The 18551-nt window shown below is 48.6% G+C and overlaps 1 protein-coding gene and 1 long non-coding RNA gene across 5 annotated transcripts in view; both read right to left on the bottom strand.

The window, feature by feature from the left end:
• MPP3 (MAGUK p55 scaffold protein 3) overlaps positions 1 to 17258 on the bottom strand; it is a 32016-nt gene extending 14758 nt beyond the window's left edge. The window contains exons 1-14 of one of the 4 annotated variants that reach the window (XM_060203417.1): positions 17188 to 17258; positions 16026 to 16079; positions 15757 to 15875; positions 15406 to 15483; positions 14474 to 14554; positions 14027 to 14164; positions 12203 to 12284; positions 9890 to 9975; positions 9585 to 9698; positions 8441 to 8515; positions 4617 to 4813; positions 3966 to 4030; positions 2551 to 2571; positions 1986 to 2027 (exon numbers count right to left, since the gene is read on the bottom strand). In XM_060203417.1, the coding sequence (XP_060059400.1) occupies positions 1986 to 2027; positions 2551 to 2571; positions 3966 to 4030; positions 4617 to 4813; positions 8441 to 8515; positions 9585 to 9698; positions 9890 to 9975; positions 12203 to 12284; positions 14027 to 14164; positions 14474 to 14554; positions 15406 to 15483; positions 15757 to 15875; positions 16026 to 16050 (1123 nt within the window). In that variant the 5' untranslated portion in view covers positions 16051 to 16079; positions 17188 to 17258. The other 3 variants (XM_060203419.1, XM_060203416.1, XM_060203418.1) reach the window with 3 other exon arrangements.
• Positions 1 to 18551, bottom strand: part of LOC132541911 (uncharacterized) — a 307257-nt gene that overhangs the window by 233877 nt on the left and 54829 nt on the right. The window lies entirely within an intron of this gene.

The following is an 18551-nucleotide window of genomic DNA, read 5'->3' as shown; positions in this document are numbered from 1 at the left end:
TATCTCCCAGAAAAAATTTTTTCAGCCCAGCCAGACCTGGAGGTGGGACTGAGCCCTGTTACACTCTCCCAATCACTTTCTACTTCAGGAAGGGGTTAACTGGGACACCCATTAACGTGATGTAAGGGTGACTACCATGCTGAGCAGTGGTACACCTGGTAGAACACACACATTAGTGTATAAAGACCCTGGTTAAAGCCACTGGTCCCCACCTGCAGGGGGGAAGCTTCATGAGCAGTGAAGCGGTGCTGCAGCTGTCTCTCTCTCTCCCTCTCTTATTTCCCCTGTCAATTTCTACTCTCTCAATTTCTCTCTGTCTTTATCTAAAATATATAAATTAAAAAAAAAATGGGTGACAACTTGGTATCCAAAAACTAGGGCTCAGTATGTGCCCCACCTTGAGAAACTCATTCTCTCTCTCAACCTTTTATCCTTGAAAATGAGTCTACAAACAGAACGTGTTGTCCTGTACAAAGAAAAATTCTTTAGAGAATATTTAGACAACTTGGAAAAACTGAATATAAATGATATGTTGGGGAGATAGCAGAACAGTTATGCAAAGGGGGTCTCATGCCTGAGGCTTCAAAGTCCCAGGTTCAATCCCTTGCACCACCATAAACCAGGGCAGTGCTCTGGTAAAGATAAACTAAAATAAGGAAAATGATTAAAAAAAAAAAAAGGGCAGGGGAGACAGCATAATGGTTATGCAAACAGACTCTCATGCCTGAGGCTAAGTCCCAGGTTTAATCCCCCACCACCACCACCACAAGCCAGAGCTGAGCAGTGTTCTGGTGTTTCTGTGTGTATGTGTCTCTCTTCATCTCTCTTAAAAATAAAAAAATTAATTAATTAAAAAAAAATGGGATTCAGGTGGTAGTGCAGCAGGTTAAGCACACGTGCAAGGACCAGTTTAAGGATGCCGGTTCGAGTCCCCAGCATCTCCACCTGCAGGGGAGTCACTTCACAGGTGGTGAAGCAGGTCTGCAGGTGTCTTTCTCTCCCAGTCGTCCCTTCCTCTCTCCATTTCTCTCTGTCTTATCTACCAATGACAACATCAATAACAATAACTACTACAACAATAAAAAACAAGGGCAACAAAATAAAAAAAAAAACCAGTACGCTGGATAACAGAACTGTACACATGTCAAATCCCCAGAAATTGATAACGGCCCCGATATAGAAGATAATGTGTTATCTTGAGCCTTGTCCTTAAGGGATGCATGCTGAGGTATTTAGAGATGAAGGGACATGATATCTCCAGTTCACTCTTACATTATTCAGGGAAAATATGCATATGGAGAATGCTAACTGGTGAATCTGAATACAGCATATATGCTGTTCTTTGTATGACTCTCAGAACTTTTCAGTAAGTTTGAAATAGCATCAAAAAGATTAATCAAAATAAAAGGATAAGGGGCTAGGTAATGGCACATGGGTAGAGCACACATTACCATGGACAAAGATCCAGGTTCAAGCCTCAATTCCCCACCTGAGTGGGGGGGAAGGGGAGGTTCACAAGTAGTGAAGAAGTGTTGCAAGTGTCTTTCTCTCTCCCGCCCTATCTCAATTCCTCTCTGTCCTAAAGAATAATAGAATATAAACACACAATTTTGGAGACTAGTAATGAGCTCCAGTACTGTATGGGGGTAGTTAAACCAGGACCAAATTATCACTGAGATCATAATTAGGAAATGTGGGGGGTGCAGATCATCCAATCTGGGAAGAGGCCTATCATTTCTACATGTCTTGAGGAGGCAGACCCCAAGGCCGACCTGGCCCCCAAGGCATGGGCACACCAGTTCCTCTACTGGCTGACAGAGACTGAAGAGAAAGGTGGGTCTCACAGGTTCTGCTGCATTTGAGAGATTCCTGGAGCTCAAATTACTCTGCCTTTGTCACTCCCTGACCCAGGAATCTGCCCCAGTGTTGGTTGTGCTCAGGCAAAATGGAGAAGGGGGACCCTGAGGGAAGTCCCCACTACTTACCCACATAGTGCCCTCTGAAGTATCCCTCACAGTCACAGGTCTCTGGAACCAAAGATAGGAGACCATGAGCTACACTGGACACACAGCCCTGTCCAGAGGTTCCCAGCCTCTGGGGAATGAGACAGAGTCATCTGAGAGTCTGTCTTGAACGGTGTGTGTCTCATGAGAAATATCACGTCCTGGCCTCGCCAGAACAGTACATTCTTCGTTCTGCCCAGTTCTCCATATTTAGGCCCCATGTAGAGCTTCTAGATCCTGGCAGCCATTCTTGCCTGACAGGCCTCTCCCCAGCCCCTGAGACAGGACTGATGTGAATAAGGAGGGCGCTCACCCACCAGCCCCACCCTCCTGTCCCTGCCTACTACCCAGCACAGACAAACAGCCCAGCCTTAGTCCGAGGAGGCAGGGCAAGGTTCTGTCCCCATCACACCAGCTTGGCAGCTACAAAGAAGGGGGACTGAGAGCCCTAGGGATGCGGCCACCCCAGGTGCAGGGGAGGAAGCCCCAGACATCCTACAGAAAAAGGGCCTTGTCCATGTGCACAGGGGATGAGTACCAAGCCTACCTTTGTCACAAGGCTGATCATCTGCGGTTTGCACAAAAGACAGATGGAACAGCATTAGTGAAGGGGAACTGGGAGGCCCTGCGGCTAAGAGGCAGCACAGCCTCATGTGCTAGGTGCCCTCCATCTGTCCCTCCTCTCCCTCCTCCAGTAAACCTGTGATCTGAGCTGTGGTAGGTTATTAATCCCAAGACTCACTCTAATTAGTCTTTCTGTGTGTGTCTCATTAGTAGTCCAAAGAAAGTCAGCTCACTGCCAGCAGAAGCAGTCTCAAGGTCAATTTACTCAGCAGCCCTTCCATCATGAGAGCAAGAGTGACAGAATGGCTGAGGCAATGGCCTGTGACCCAGGGGAGTGGTTGGCTCTGGGGGCCTACAGCAGGCCAGGCCTTGCTCTCTTTTCTGGCGATTAAGACTTTCCTGGGCAGATGCAGATACAAGAGGACGGAGCAACACAGAGCCACAGGCCAGCTGTGCTCGTCACCTGGCACCCGTTGGGGCCCTCGCTTTGTTCCAAGCCTCCCAGACCAGAGCTCGTGCCCAAGGAAGCCTCTCCTCCACCCAGAATGCTAAACTTGGGGCTCTGACCGCAAAGGTACAGACCCAAGCCCACACCCACTCCATCTTGATAAACAGGAGGTCCTAACTCCACTACTTTTTGGGGCTGAGGCAATGGTTAAGGCAAAGAGGTAGGTGGGTAATTTTTTTTTTTTACTATAAAACAGAGTGTTAACACATAGTAGGATTGCCAGATAAAAATTTAGGATATTAACATTTGAATTTCAGATAAACAAGTAATTTCTTAAAATAAGTCTTTCACCAGTACTGTATGGGATATGTTTATTAGAGCATAATCATTGCTGTGTACCTGAGATTCAGATTTAACTAGGCATCCTTTACCATTTGTTTTAAATAGAGACAGAGAGGCAGAGAGGGAGAAAGAGAGAGAATGAAAGAGACCATAGCAGTATGCCCCTTCTATGTGGCAAGGGCCAGACTCAAAGCTGGGTTGCACACATGGCAAAGCAGCACACTATCCTAGTGAGCTATTTCATGGGCAGGCATCCTTTATCTTTATTGATCATCTCCATCCCCCTCCAATACCAATGGTTCTTAACTTGACAGGGTCACTGGGCCCCTTGGGAATCTAATGGAAGCTGTGGAGCCTCTCTTAGATCTGGATATACAGACCCAGAGACTTATAAACAACTTGGGGAGAGGTGTTAACTACCCTGTAGTATCATCCATGGGTCCTCACAGCCTACCCTCACACTCCCCTCTTTACTTCTCTTCCCACCCCACACTTTTCCTCAAAAAGAATCCATAGTGTACCTTCCAGTTCAGTGTTCACTTCTTCCAGCCACAAAGTCCACTACCCCCAGACCCTCCCTGAAGAGGCATCCCTGCCAGTCTACTCACAGAGGGGCTTCTTGAGGCTCTGGGGGCTCAGCAAGGTGCCTGTGGCTCTTCGATAGATCAGTCGCCTGTAAGGACACATACGGGTAGACCGATCCGTGAACTGGGCTAGGGAATCAGTCAGAGGGAGCTTTTGGGAAAACTCAAAGAAACCTGACTCACAGCCTGGCACTCCAGGGACATCACACTTTGCAATAAGGGACACTCAACAGAGGCTCACGGGCTCATAAAGGAGAAGAAACTGAGTATCTTATTATGGGAATAAGCTTGCCCAGCCCAAGATGACCACACACAAGATGAGGTGCCAAGTTCAACCCTAGTAACAGAGATGCCCGAGGAAGGCCCTGGTTTTCTCTCCCTCTCCCACTGATAAATAAATATCGGTGTTTTTATAATTTTTTGTCCATTTTCTCTATGTACATATTAACAAAATACACACTGGTTTAATAGCATAGATTTCCACCTATTTATTTCAATCACATACAGCCATCATCATGGCTATGGAACAAAAACAAACAAGAGGCCTAGGGACTTACCTCAGGAGACAAGACAAAGGTGACCCTCTGGCTGTGGCAGCAGATGGCTGGTATTCTATCATGTTAGCTGCACCAACAGCCACCCCAACCAGCCCCCTCACAACACACCAAGACCCACCTTTCCTGGAACTGCTTGGAGGGGATCAGGCCTGCTCTCAGGTTGGTGTCCCCCACTCGCTTGGCCTGCCACCATGTGGGGTCATCTTGGCTCACCACCTCCAGGACCTGCCTACGTTGGAAAGGCAGGCCAGCTTCCTGGCAGGGGATGGCCCTGTCCTCACGAGGGTTGTAGTGGAAGAGGGCCCGCATGAACACCTGCGGAGGGGGCAGGTAAGGCAATACAACTGTGTCTCTGAGTACCAAGGCCCAACGACAACTACTGTTCACCATTAAAACAGGGCAGCCTGAGAATAAAGTATATCAGAAACCCACATAATAAACATTCCTATTATTCTCCAACCAATTAAGACTTTTTTTTATACTGTGATATTTTTTAAAATATTTGTTTATTTCCTTTTGTTGCCCTTGTTTTTTATTGTTGTAGTTATTATTGATGTCATTGTTGGATAGGATAGAGAGAAATGGAGAGAGGAGGGGAAGACAGAGAAGGGGAGAGAAAGATAGACACCTGCAGACCTGCTTCATCACCTATGAGGTGACTCCCCTGCAGGTGGGGAGCCAGGGGCTTGAACCGGGATCCTTCCACCAGTCCTTGCGCTTTGCACCACGTGCGCTTAACCCACTGCGCTACTGCCCGACTCCTTTAGAACCAATTCTTACAGGCAACCCTGCAAGAGTCAGAAAATGAATACATAGGCCCCATCCCTCAATTTCTCTTTCTAACCAGGTTCATTCTTACCTGATCTGCTATCCTTATAATAATCTGTTAACATACACAAAGCAGGGGAAAAAAAAAAAAAGCAAAAGGCAAGTATAATGTATACCACAAAAGGTCTTTTTTTTTCTATGCCTCTTAATGAAGTCAGCAATTATCTGTTAAATAAACAACCCTGATGTTTTTATAAGAGCACTTTTCAGTGGGTAACTGACATCCACATTTTCTGCAGTTCAGATGTGGCCTCATTTGCCGCACCTCTGGCCAACCCCCAACTTCTCCCCCTCTTCCCCTGAAGTCATCCCACTAGAGAAGACATGGATCTTGGTGTTGTCTTGTCCTCCTCTAGGATTCATGGCATGGTTTTATCTCATTTATTTTTATTTCCAGACCATTAAGGCCAAATTACTTTGGCAGCAAACAAATATTATAAAAGAGGAAAGGGATGGGGAGTCGGGCTGTAGTGCAGCGGGTTAAGCGGAGGTGGCGCAAAGCACAAGGACCGGCATAAGGATCCCGGTTCAAACCCCGGCTCCCCACCTGCAGGGGAGTCGCTTCACAGGCGGTGAAGCAGGTCTGCAGGTGTCTTTCTCTCCTCCTCTCTGTCTTCCCCTCCTCTCTCCGTTTCTCTCTGTCCTATCCAACAACGACGACAACAACAATAATAACTACAACAATAAAACAACAAGGGCAACAAAAGGGAATAAATAAATAAAATAAAATATTAAAATTAAAAAAAAAAGAGGAAAGGGATGCAGAGGGCTTCCTTGGACAAATCCAATTCCATTATGAGCCAACCAGAAAAGATTCAACTAGACAACTACAGTGACATTCTAACCACATATTTTAAGAAGAGAACACTCCCATCCAGCCACAGGTGCTAGCAGGGTCTCAGGTCTTCAGAGCAGTACAATCGTAAAATCATCATCCCAGATCAAACTCTTACTTGGAAAAATATCTAGGAAGAATGGGCTGAGGAAAGTGTATGTACTTTGTTCTTCAGGAAAACCAAGTTCTCTCCCTATAACAAGGCTGAGACCTCAAAAAGTTGCACAGGGGGACCTCCATCAGTTAACAGCTTCTATTAGACAGAACCTGGGATTCAACTAAAGGGTGAAATTAAGACACAGATATGTAATGTAAAGGTAAGTTCTTAGTTTGCTGCAATAAGCTGCCATCAAAGGCACTACTCAGCGCTAACCCCCATCCACTGACATCTGCTCTCTGCCAGGTGCTGTACCGTCCATTTACTCAAGCATTTAGTATCAGGAGGTGGGTATAAGGAGCCAGCCTTGAAAAATTGGCAGGTTTCCTTCCATCTATAATTGAAAAGTAAGTAATTCATTATTTCCTCCTTCCTGCCTTAGCTGCCAGAAAGTTCAGATCCACACTTCCTATGAAATCAAAGTAATGTCCTCTTATTATCAGATTCAGCTCATATATGGAAAATAAAAGGGTCTGGGCAGTAGCACACCAGGTTCAGTGCACATAGTGCGAAGCTCATGGACCAGCGCAAGGATCCTGGTTCGAGCCCCCGGCTCCCCACCTGTAGGGAGTCACTTCACAGGCGGTGAAGCAGGTCTGCAGGTGTCTGTCTTTCTCTCCCCCTCTCTGCCTTCCCCTTCTCTTTCCATTTCTCTCTGTTCTATCCAAAAATAAAACAAAAAAAACGGGGAAAAAAAGCCACAGGAACAGTGGCTTCGTCTTTAATGTAGGCACCAAGCCCAGCAATAACCCTGGAGGCAATAAATAAATAAATAAATAAATAAAAATTAAAAAAACAAAAAAAGAAAATAGATGAGTAAAACAAATGAACTTGCAAAACCAATGGCAACCAGACTGTCTCTTGGACTTTGTGTGAGAATTATATTCGTCCTAGCCTGTCTTCTTGTCTTTTGTCTCTGCCCACCACACTCTTTGTCCTGTGGCTGCCAGGGAAACTTTCTAAAACATCAAGCTGCATCACTCTCCTCTTAAAAAGTAAATATGGCAGCCCAGGTAGTAAAGCAGTGACTGGGCTTGGGAACAAGAGGTTCTGAATTTAATCCCCAGCATCTAATATACCAGAGTAATGCTCTGGTTCTCTCTCTTATTCCTTATTTCTTTCTCTCTTCCTCCTTTCTCTGTCTTTAAATCTTAAAAAAAAAAAAAAAGAAAGAAAGAAAAGAAAAACTTTTTTAAAAACATTTATTTATTCCCTTTTGTTGACCTTGTTGTTTTACTGTTGTAGTTATTATTGTTATTGTCGTTGTTGGATAGGACAGAGAGAAATGGAGAGAGGAGGGGAAGACAGAGAGGGAGAGAGAAAGATAGATACCTGCAGACCTGCTTCACCACCTGTGAAGCAACTCCCCTGCAGGTGGGGAGCTGGGGGCTTGAACCGGGATCCTTATTGCCGGTCCTTGTGCTTTGCACCACCTGTGCTTTACCCACTGCAATACCACCCAACTCCCCCCAAAAAAGACTTTTAAGAGCATTATACCACCTTTAGAACTGCAACTCAGAAATTAGCATATAAGGGCTGGCAAATGGCCCACTTGAATAAGTGCACCTGTTTTGCCACATGCATGACTCAAGTTTAAGCCTTCCCCCCACTAAATGGAAGAAATTTCTGTACTGTGCTATCTTCTCCTCTCTGTAACTCTGCCTCTATCTGAAAAAGTCAGCTCAGAGCTGTGAAGTCAGGTGACAACAACAAAAGGACGCTGAGTCCCCCAGCTCCCCTGCTCTCAGGTGGGATGACAGAGGCATATTTCATCTCCAGTAGGACTAAATTTCAGTAGGGGGCCCACAGAGGTACAGAACTCAACCAATGGCAACTATGTAATCGGTCCTGAAGTCAGCACACTTGGTATCTTCCTTTCTTCTTTATGGCCCTGATTTTTAATTTAAATTAAAATAACCTCATCTGTTCTTAGTAAGACACATCAGAGCCTATTTGGAATGAGGCCGGGTACATAGAAATGAATCACTCTGTGACTGAGTAACAGCTATCTCTTGAGCAGATGGTTTATTCTGAGGGCCAGACCTAAAGCCTATTCCCAAATGGCAGTTTCAGAGGTCAGGGTCCCACTCCCACACACCTCCCCCTCCAGTCCCTTCCATACCTTGCTCTCCTTTAAATGATCCTCCTCCTGCGTGGCTGGGATGATTTTCAGGGTGATGGATCCCTGAGACTGTGCCTGAAAAGAGAGAGCACATGCTCATGGTCTTCCAGGTCTCACCTGCATTGAGTTCAAGTCTTACTTTTTAGCTTCTGAAACTCACACCCAGAAGCAAAGACAGCCACATCACCTCTCTTGGGGCCCTTCCTTCTAAGGAAGGCCCTTCCTTCTAAGGTGGCACTAAAGCAAAACTCAGAAACCAACTACCTGCATTTTAAAGGGACAAGAGAGCAGAAGTTGTGTGTTTTTTGTTTGTTTGTTTTTTAATTTGGATAGAGACAACAAAATTGACAGGGAAAGGGCGAGAGAGAGACATCTGCAGCACTACTTCACCACTTGTAAATCTTCCCACTTGCAAACAGGGACTGAGGCCTGGAACCCAGGTTCTGTAATATGTGCACTTAACTAAGCACACCACAATCCAGTCCCGAAAACAGAAGATTTTAAACAATCACAATGCATGCATTAAATTCCAACTCTGGGGAATGGGTGGTGGCGAATCTGGTTGAAAACATATAACAGTACACAGATCCAGGTTCCAGCCCCCAGTCCCCACCTGCAAGGGGAAGCTTCATGAGTGGTGAAGTAGGGCTGCAAGTGTCTCTCTCCCCATTTTCCCTTTCCCTCTTAATTTCTGACTGTCTCTAGCCAATAATAAATAAAGATAATAAACAAATTTTAGAAAAAAAGAAAGAAATCCCAACTCTATCCTAACCCCCTTACTGGGGCTCTAGTGTCCACGGAGCTGTCCTTGTTTCTGTGCTCAGGGATTATCTGAATTACCCAGCTCAGTTTCATCTTCCTCCTTCCTTCCTGATTTAGAGTTGGCACCAGCACTTCCATCTTTAGCTCCATTTCCCCCTAGCTGGCTCTCAAACCACAGACCACTCCTGCCTTTCCCTCTAACCAGCAGACTCCACATCCCATGGGGGGGGGGGGGGGGAGGAACCACAAGAAAGTCCATAAAAGCACAGCTGCCCCTCAGCCCCCTACCCCAACCCCAAGCCCTGCACTGCTCAGGAACCCAAGGAGCTCGGCGCCCAGGACAGGAAAAGGGCAGCATAGGGAGGAAGGATGGGGAGCCCACCTGTACTGAGAGTCCCCTACAATGAGGTACAGGCCCCCTCTCTTCAGATCCCATCCTGTTTCTGTCCCCTGTATCCCAACCATCAGTTGACAGTGTGATGTTGGGGGAGGAGGCCTGAAAATTAAAGGAACACAAAACTGTCTTGGGGGCTTTTTCATGATTTCGTTTGGTTTGAATTCCCAGAATTGACTCAGGAGGTAATTTTTGTACCAGTATTTTATACCCAAGGCCAGCCTTACAGATTTGAAATGCTGGATGCCTTAATGACAACCACACAGAAGCAGAGAAACCATCCCAGAACGAACCAGAATCTGGCTAATCTCATCGGGCCGCTTGTGAAGGACAGTGATCCCATTCACTTCTCGGAGTTCATCTCCAACGTGGACCAGTCCTAGGAGACACAGGACAGAGCATAAGCACAAGCAGAGGGCCTCGGCCACAGACCATATGCTCCGGGTACCTCCTGCAGACTAGAATCAAGATTTAATGATAGAGAGTGCGATGGGGGGGAGATAACTGAGTTCCTCCTGGTCATGGGCACCTCACTTGGTATCACATGACCACCAGTGATACCCCTGGTGTAGAAGCTGGCAGTTAAGAGTCAGAAAAGTATGCAGCTTGCCCAAGGCTACTCTGCTCAGAAATAATGAAACCCATGTTCTTCTGCAGCAGAAAGCCTGTGCTTTCTGTTATAACCTCTGCTTCTTTAAGCATTAACTCTTCACCCTCCCAGTTTACGAATGAAAATGTCCTTCTCAAATCTTACCCAGTACTACTCTGCAATCAAAAAAGATGACACTGTGTCCTCTATGACAAAGTGGATGGAGCTGGAGGTGATCATGCTTAGGCCAAATAATCAAAGAGGTGAAAGACAACTACCAGATGGTTTCATTCATATGTGGAATCTAGAGAAGTGACACACATGTACTTGCAAAAAAAATAAGACAACACAAACAACAAAACAGAAGCAACCAAACAGTATCTAAGACTTTGTGAGAACTCTGGTGGTTATTGTTGGGAAGGTAGAACACAGAACTTTTGGTGGTGGGTGCCATATAGAACTAAACCTTAACCTTATAATCTTATAAACCACTATTACCACAAATTTTTAAAAAATGACTTTAAGGGAGTTGGGTGGTAGTGCAGCGGGTTAAGCGTACATGACATGAAGTGCAAGGACTGGCTTAAGAATCCCGGTTTGAGCCCCCAGCTTACCACCTGCAGGGGAGTCGCTTCACAGGTGGCGAAGCAGGTCTGCAGGTGTCTCTTTTTCTCTCCCTCTCTCTATCTTCCCCTCCTCTCTCCATTTCTCTCTGTCCTATCCAACAACAACAACAATACTAATAACAACAAGGGCAACAAAAGGGAAAAAAAATTTAAAAATAAATAAATCTTACCAAGGAAATGTAAAAGCAGCAGAGATATTTGTGAAGAGTATCAAACACAAGGGACCGTGGTCCAGGAGATGGCGCAGTGGATAAAACATCGGACACTCAAGCATGAGGTCCTGAGTTCAATCCCCGGCAGCACATGTACCACAGTGATATCTGGTTCTTTCTCTCTCTCCTCCTATCTTTCTCATTAATAAATAAATAAAATTTAAAAAAATAAAATAAAAGGAACCAGGGATACAGCATAGTGGCAGAGCATATGCCTTGTGTGTCTGATGCCAGGTTTGATGCCTGCACCCCAACCAAAAAAAGTATTAAACACATCTATCAGGTAGCCTCTGCCTTCATGACAAGCAACTCTGTATATGAGGCCCTATTTGCACTGCCCAACAGCAGCACCAACAACAACCAGAAGCTAGACAAGAGCACAAAGTCTCAGACCCACCCAAGACCTGCTAAATCAGAACCTGTATTCTAGCAAGATGCTCAAAGGATCTGTGTCCTTTTAATGTTGGAGAAGCACTGGTCTAGAAATTCCCACAGTGATCCCCTAACTTTGGGGGAAGTGTGCCCCTCCACTAGGTGACTAGCCATTCAACTTAGTTCCTTCACACACCAATGAATAATGGATGTAGGAAAGTGCCTTCCTCTCAAAAGAATCTGGAATATGAACACCCTTCCCTCAGTAACAGAGACTTGCTGAAGTACAGATGGGGTGTCTGGAGAGGGTGGCCCTACTCCCTCAGTTAGGAATTAGCCCCAAGTGCATGCTATTGGCTTAGCTACCACAGTATCAATGCCTGATCCTGCCCATGAAGTGCTCCTGGTCCGTGATATTTTGAAACAATAAAGATCTCTATAAGGCTTGAAAAGAGGAAAGTTTTGGACCCACCCTCAGAAAGCAAAGCACACTGGTATGGAAGTTGGCACGGTGGATAAAGATTTGGACTCTCAAGCATGAGGTCCAGAGTTCAATACCCAGCACTGCATGTGCAAGAATTCTTGTCTCTCTCTCTCCTCCTCCAAAAAGGAAAGAAGTAGAGAAAAAAAAAAAAAGAAAGGAAGGGAGGAAGGAAGGAAGGAAGGAAGGAGGAAAGAAAGAGAAAGGAAGATAATAAAATACAAAGCAAACCCCATACTGAACAGGTGACCAGATGGGAAAGTAACAGAGACCCATCACCACAGGAAGGAAGTCATCTCAGTCAGACCAGCACTGATGCCACTCACCACTCCGGTCCGCAGCTCCCCCACGCATGATCCGGGCCACCACAACTGCCCCTGAGTGCTCATCCCGCCGAATGGTGGCTCCCTGCATGGGAAGTGAAAAGACAGCAGACCCAAACCTCAGAGCTCAGCTCTCTGGACCCCACAAAGCCTCTTCTGAATCCCTTGCTCCTTCCTCTACCACCCCAGAGTGAGCAGTTCAGTGGGGGCCTTTCCAGTGCTGAGGGCACACACACACAAACATCCCACATTATGTATATATAGCATAGCAGCACTTTACAGTTTACAAAGCACAACAACAATGGCCAACCTCATTTCAGAGTTGCGGGACCAAGAGCTCAGGGAAGCTGAGCGTCCTCAAGGTCACCTGTTAAGGAGTAATGCCCTCATGATGCCGAGTCTAGCTTCTCTGTCAAGTCACAGATATGGCTTCTTGCAAAGACATGAATGAGGAGACCATGTGCCAGCAAATTCTCAATCTGCCTTGAACTAATCTCAGGGTTACCAGGCCTTCTGCTGTTGCCAAGAACTAATTACACCCTGCTGGAGCTTCAGGACCAGAAATGAGTCCATGGAGCACATCGCAGATGATGTCTAGGATGTGAAAGGCACTAGGGAGTCCTGCATTTCTTCTGGAGTTCACACTACACATAACCACTTTCAGGAAACTCCTGGTCACTGCCGCCTGTGACCTCCCTCAGATGTTAAAGACTAACTTAACCATCTGAACCACCTGCACCTAACACAGTGTCCAGCCCACAGGAAGGTTCTGCAGAGCTGGTGGTTGGCAATGACATTTTGAAAGTGAGGAAACAAAGGCAGAGGCATGATTTTGTCTGTGTGCACAAGTGCTTTATCTGAGGTCATTAGGTGAAGGTTAAAAACAAAGAACAGGGGGTCGGGCGGTGGCGCAGTGGGTTAAGCGCATGTGGCGCAAAGCGCAGGGACCGGCATAAGGATCCCGGTTCGAGCCGCCGGCTCCACACCTGCAGGGGAGTCGCTTCACAGGCGGTGAAGCGGGTCTGCAGGTGTCTATCTTTCTCTCCCCTTCTCTGTCTTCCCCTCCTCTCTCCATTTCTCTCTGTCCTATCCAACAACGAATTGCATCAACAAGGACAATAATAATAACCACAACTAAGCTACAACAAGGGCAACAAAAGGGGGGAAAAATGGTCTCCAGGAGCGGTGGATTCATGGTGCAGGCACCGAGCCCAGCAATAACCCTGGAGGAGGAAAAAAAAACAAAGAACAGCCACTGTGGCTTTCTATAGGTCACTCAACTCTCTAGATTTCTACCACTTCCCTCCACCAAATGAACAACCCCATCCCTCAGCTCAGTAAACCAATGCTGAACCAGGTCCAGAATGACAACAATCTGCCCGTCAGGGAGTGGAAAACCCTGTGCTGCCTTGGTGTTCAGAGCAGGAGCTGGCCAACTTTTTCTGTAAGTGGTCAAGTACAAATCTTCTAAGTTTTGCTAGCCATGAGTCTTCCTCACTGTCCCCAGCTCTGCTGAGTCAATGTGGAGGGAGTGTGGGACAATATAGAAAATGAGCAGGCATGGCCAGGCTCCAATGGGACTTAACTTAGGAAAGCTGGCAGCAGGCTGGGTTTGGCTCCTGGACTATCATTTGCTGACCTGTAATTCCAACCACAATGATCAGAGCAGCAAATTACTTGACTGCACAAAACAGTTTATCCCTAACTAGAGGGGGGTCCTACCCACTCAGAGAATGGGGTACCCTGCACACAAAGATGTCTGGGGTACTAGTAGCAGTCCTGACTCACACTGACAGAGATGCCTGGGAAGAGGTGGGTACTACCTACCAGGGGTTCCTTGTTCTTCACCAGACGAACTATCTTTACTGATTCTTCCTCAAAATCTTCATCAAGATTATCTGGCAGAGGGGGGAGGACTGGATCAAAATTCTTCTGGGCTACCGTGTCATGTACCATAAGCATGGCCTGTCAGGAAAACCAGAGGAAAGAAGAGCTGGCTCTACAGCTCACAAGGTTGAGTGGGGAGGGGAGGGGAGGGGAAGGGAGGGGATGGTGGGGCAGAGTGTGCAGAAGAGCTAAGCAGAGGGTTTACGGGGGTCGAGGGTCTTAGATCTCATGTCAGAGAGAGAGCCACCCCAGACACTGGATCTAAGAAGCCTCAGTTGGAAGTCTTCTCTCTTCAGCTGTCCAACTATGAGCTCCCTCCTGCTCTCTCCTGCCCCACTCCTAGGAGACACAGGCTGAGTGGGTGGGCAGGGCCTGCCAAGTGACTACCCTGAGGTGGGGGGTGGACAGCAGCTGGAGCAGCTCCCTCTCATCACTTCGAACAGAGGCGGCCTGCAGCTCCTCCATCACCTATAGGGGAGTGAGACAGAGCATCACAGATGGCTGCAGGCACTTCTAGCCTGCTGGGAGTCACCCAGGAGAAACCCAGATCCCCAGGCCCCAGACCCAAGGTACTCCTGGCTACTGGGAAAGCTTGCAGGACTGGTCCCACAATCTGGGCCCTACTGCCTGGGTCCTCACCACAATGCCATTTTATAGGTGAGAAAATTGGCTGTACAGTTTGTTTAAGGCCATACCTATTAGTGGTGCTCCTCAGAAGTAGCAGCACTGAGCCTGAGAGCCTGGCAACCTAACCTAATAGCCTCCACAGTGGAGAAAGCCACAGACTCCACACCCAGTGCTCACGAGACCAACTCCTGGAGCTAGGTGAGTTAACTCAGGATCAAGCCTGAGTAATCAGCCAGGCCAGCTTTGCCAAGCCATGCAACACAGAGGATGGGTCCACACAAAATTAGGAAGTGACGTTCTTACAAAATGAGAATACTGAATCAGTAACCAGGCTCAACCTTGACCTCAGCATGTCACACTGGATGTCCCCCAGAGCACAGAAACCATGTGCTCATCTGACCTGTTTATATGGCCAGCCTTGAACAATGTGCAAGTGCTAATCTGATCCAAATGCTCTCGTTTCACAGCTGGGGGAACAGACTTTCTCAGGCACACACAGTAAGTGGGTGTCCTCATGTCTTTCAGCCCAGTCCAAGGCTCTTCAGGTGCCCCCACTCCACCCCATCTGTTAGGACTAAGGAGGAGGAGGGAAGAGAATGACTCCCAGTGTCCCCTGGCTTTGCAATGGTGATGAGACAATCAGAAGGGTGGGGAGCTGAGGCTGACAACCTAAGGAGAAAACTAGGACTTACATCCTCTGCAAGAGCCATGGCACTGTGCAGAACCGGGGTGGGACTCTGCCTTTCATAATAGCGGAGCTTCTCATGAATCTGCAAAAACAGCTGATTTCAGACTGAGGCCTCCCAAGCCAGCTGTCCAGCTTTGTCCTGGACACCAGTCTGTTGACAACTGTGGAGACACTGAGGGCTACAGACAGGGTCAACCGAGGGGTGGGAGGACAGCATAAGGAAAAAGTTCTGCATAGTGATCTAGTGAAGACCTTCTGGGACAGGAGAATGAGTAGGATGGCCTCCAAGGGGGCAATGGTAACTAGGAAAAGTACAGGAAACCCTCCCCAGGTGGGGAAAAAAGTGGGCCTTTACCTTCATTAAGTAACTGAGGCTTTTCTCACTGAACACATCCCTCAGAAAGCCCATCTCTTCCTTGTGGTTAGAGTCAGGTCTGAGCTGAGAAGTCAGCAGGGCCAGGGTTTCGTGCAATCCTAAAGAGAGTGGAAGAGATACACAGCCCAGCATAGGCAGTGGGTACTTCCTGTGTGGGCCATTCTCTCCCCAACCTCATCCCCAGGGTCTGGTGACAGGGCAGAGCTGGATCTCTTTCCAGCCCTGGACTGGGGGCGGGGAGCACTCACCAGAGTCTGCAGGGAACACTGGCATGTCTGTGCTAGTCAGATCCCCAGTGCTGCCTGTGGATTGGGAGAGAGGAGGAAAGGCAAGTATGAAGTGCTGCCAACTTCACTCATTCAATCACTATACATCTACTGAGTCTGGGAGCCAAGAATAAGAACAAATAATTCTCTGCTCCCTTTTGTTAGAGAGGAAGGAAAGAGAGTTAACTAAGACTTGTTGTGTGCCCCCCAAGGCGCCAAGCATTTCTGCCAGGTGATTTCATATGACATTCACCCTAATCCACACACAAAGCCCTAAGCAGTGGGTGCTCATATTTACATTTCACTGAAGAAGCAGAGGTCTGGAGGAGTTTGGCAGATCGAAACCCACTCAGTCCCTCTAAGCCAATCTGAAGGGTGCTGCTCCATGGTGGGTACTGTCCACAGCACCCCCTCTGTTACATTCTACAGGGACTTGCCTACTACCCTCCCCAAGTTACAACCTGAAGGCAGCTCCCCCCTCAAAAAAAAAGAATGAAAGAAAAAAAAAAAAGAAAAGAAAAAGTAGAGCATCAAATAAGAAATGTGAGTCTGACTTCCATGCGCATGAGGGGGCCTTATTTTGGGAGGGGGCTTCTCAACATGGATTACAGCACGTGGACCTCAAAAAGTCCACCTTTAGAAGGAGACAAGGGGAGTCAGAATTCATTCCGCAAACATGGAGCCAGCCTCACTATCAGCCCCACCAGTGACACAAGACGCACAAGAACAGTACCCATCCTTCAGCCACCGCCCCCACCGACTCACCCTCCGGCTCCTCCTAGTTGTGTGCCCCCCGCCCCGCCACTCCCCCTGGCCAGGCACAGACTCCAGCTCCCTTTCTGAAGGAGCCTGTGGGACCAACAAGGAGCGCGGCCGGGCAGGAGGGCGAAACCCGGGGACTCCCGGGGGCTCAGTCGCGGGGTGCAGAGCGGTCAGAGAGGAGCTGGGCGCATGCGGGGGAGGGGTGCGAGAGGAAGGCTGGGGGCTGAGGGGCGGGGTCTGAGCGGTCCCCTCCCCAGCTGTGGATTCCGAGGGCCGCGAGGCTGTGGGCGCCGAAGGGCAGGTCCGGCTCCCCGTCCGCCCCCACTGCGCCCCTCCCGCCGTGGCTGCGGCTCCCCGCGTGTCCCCCCGCGCGCGCGCCTACCTGGGCGCTCGGGAAGACAGATCCCGGCGGGGCCCGCGGAGCCCGAGCCTCGGCCGCGCCGGCTCCGCCCCCGGCCCCTCCCTGCGGCAGCAGCGAGCTGGGAGGCGCGGGAAGGAGGAGGGGTGGAGGCGCGGGGGGTGGGGTGGGGAGGAGCTAAGGGAGCCAGTCCTCGGAGTCTGGCACCGCCAGCCCTTCGCTGGCCCAGGCTCCTCTGCTCTCGAGCTCCACACCCCGTGCTCACTGACCTGCCCCAGCCGGTGTGTTTGACTCACCCGTCTGGACGCCCAGCCTTCCCCGCCGTCCTCCCCGCCTTCACACACTCAAAGCCCCGCGTAGAGGGGTGAACTCTTGATTAGCATCTAATTTGCGTTTGCAAACGTTAATTGGAGCCACGCTCCAAGTGCCAAGCGCTAGGGGCTCAAAGAGCATCACTGCAGAGATACTGGATTTGAGGATCTCCCAGACTAGAGAAGGGAAGGGAAAGGAAGGGAGGGGAGGGGTCAGACGCGAGGACAGCTCGCAGTAACAATGCACTGTGCTGGGAAAGATTTATCTGCGCACGCTGCCCTAGGGGCATGGACAAGGGAGGGAGGAGAAGCAGGCTGCCTAGACGCAGGACTCAGCTCTGTCCTGGGATGTAGAGTATGGCTGGGGCTTGAGAGGAAAGGAGGCTAGGGAGGCGGGGGGGGGGGGGGGCGGGCGGAGGTCTTCTGGGGGTGGGCTCTGAAAGGGTCGTGCTGATCTCTGACTTTCATTGTGCTGTGTCTATGCCCCAAGTGCTCCTCACATATACTTCGCATCACATCCGCCCCTGAGACAAAGTAATTGAGGAAACTGAGGTTCTCAGGTGGAAGGATAGGTATGGAGAGGCCAGGAGGGTCAGGGTGAGCGAGCAGGTATTAATGAGATGGTGAGGAGTTCCTTTCCTGCAGCAGCGAAGAACGAGAAGCACACATCTCAGGTGGACCCAGAGTTTAAGTCTGGGATTAAATCTAGTCGGTCAAGAAGCGGAAATAGGTTCAAAGTCCCGCAGTCCGCTGTGCCTGGGGAGGCTGTTAGTGGCAGAGTACGTCTTGATGGCACCCGCCCTCCCTCCACGCATACACTTCTCAAAAAGTGTCTGCATCAGTGTTTCTCAATATATAATGTGCCTGTGAATCATGTACGGGTTGTGTAGAACTGGAGTGATGCCAGAGCCTGCATTTCTAACAAATCTCCAGGTTAATGTGATGCTACTGGTTTGGAGACCTCCGTTTGAGCAGAGAAAGGCTGCATGAACGTTTTTACCCAGAGTGCTCAGCGCTAGAGAGTGTTCAAATGCGGCTGATAAAGGCATCAGGTGATTTTCAGACAAGGGCACCAAT

This window comes from Erinaceus europaeus, chromosome 12, assembly GCF_950295315.1.
Source record: "Erinaceus europaeus chromosome 12, mEriEur2.1, whole genome shotgun sequence".
Lineage (NCBI taxonomy): Eukaryota > Metazoa > Chordata > Mammalia > Eulipotyphla > Erinaceidae > Erinaceus > Erinaceus europaeus.
This window is presented reverse-complemented; position numbering and strand designations above follow the sequence as displayed.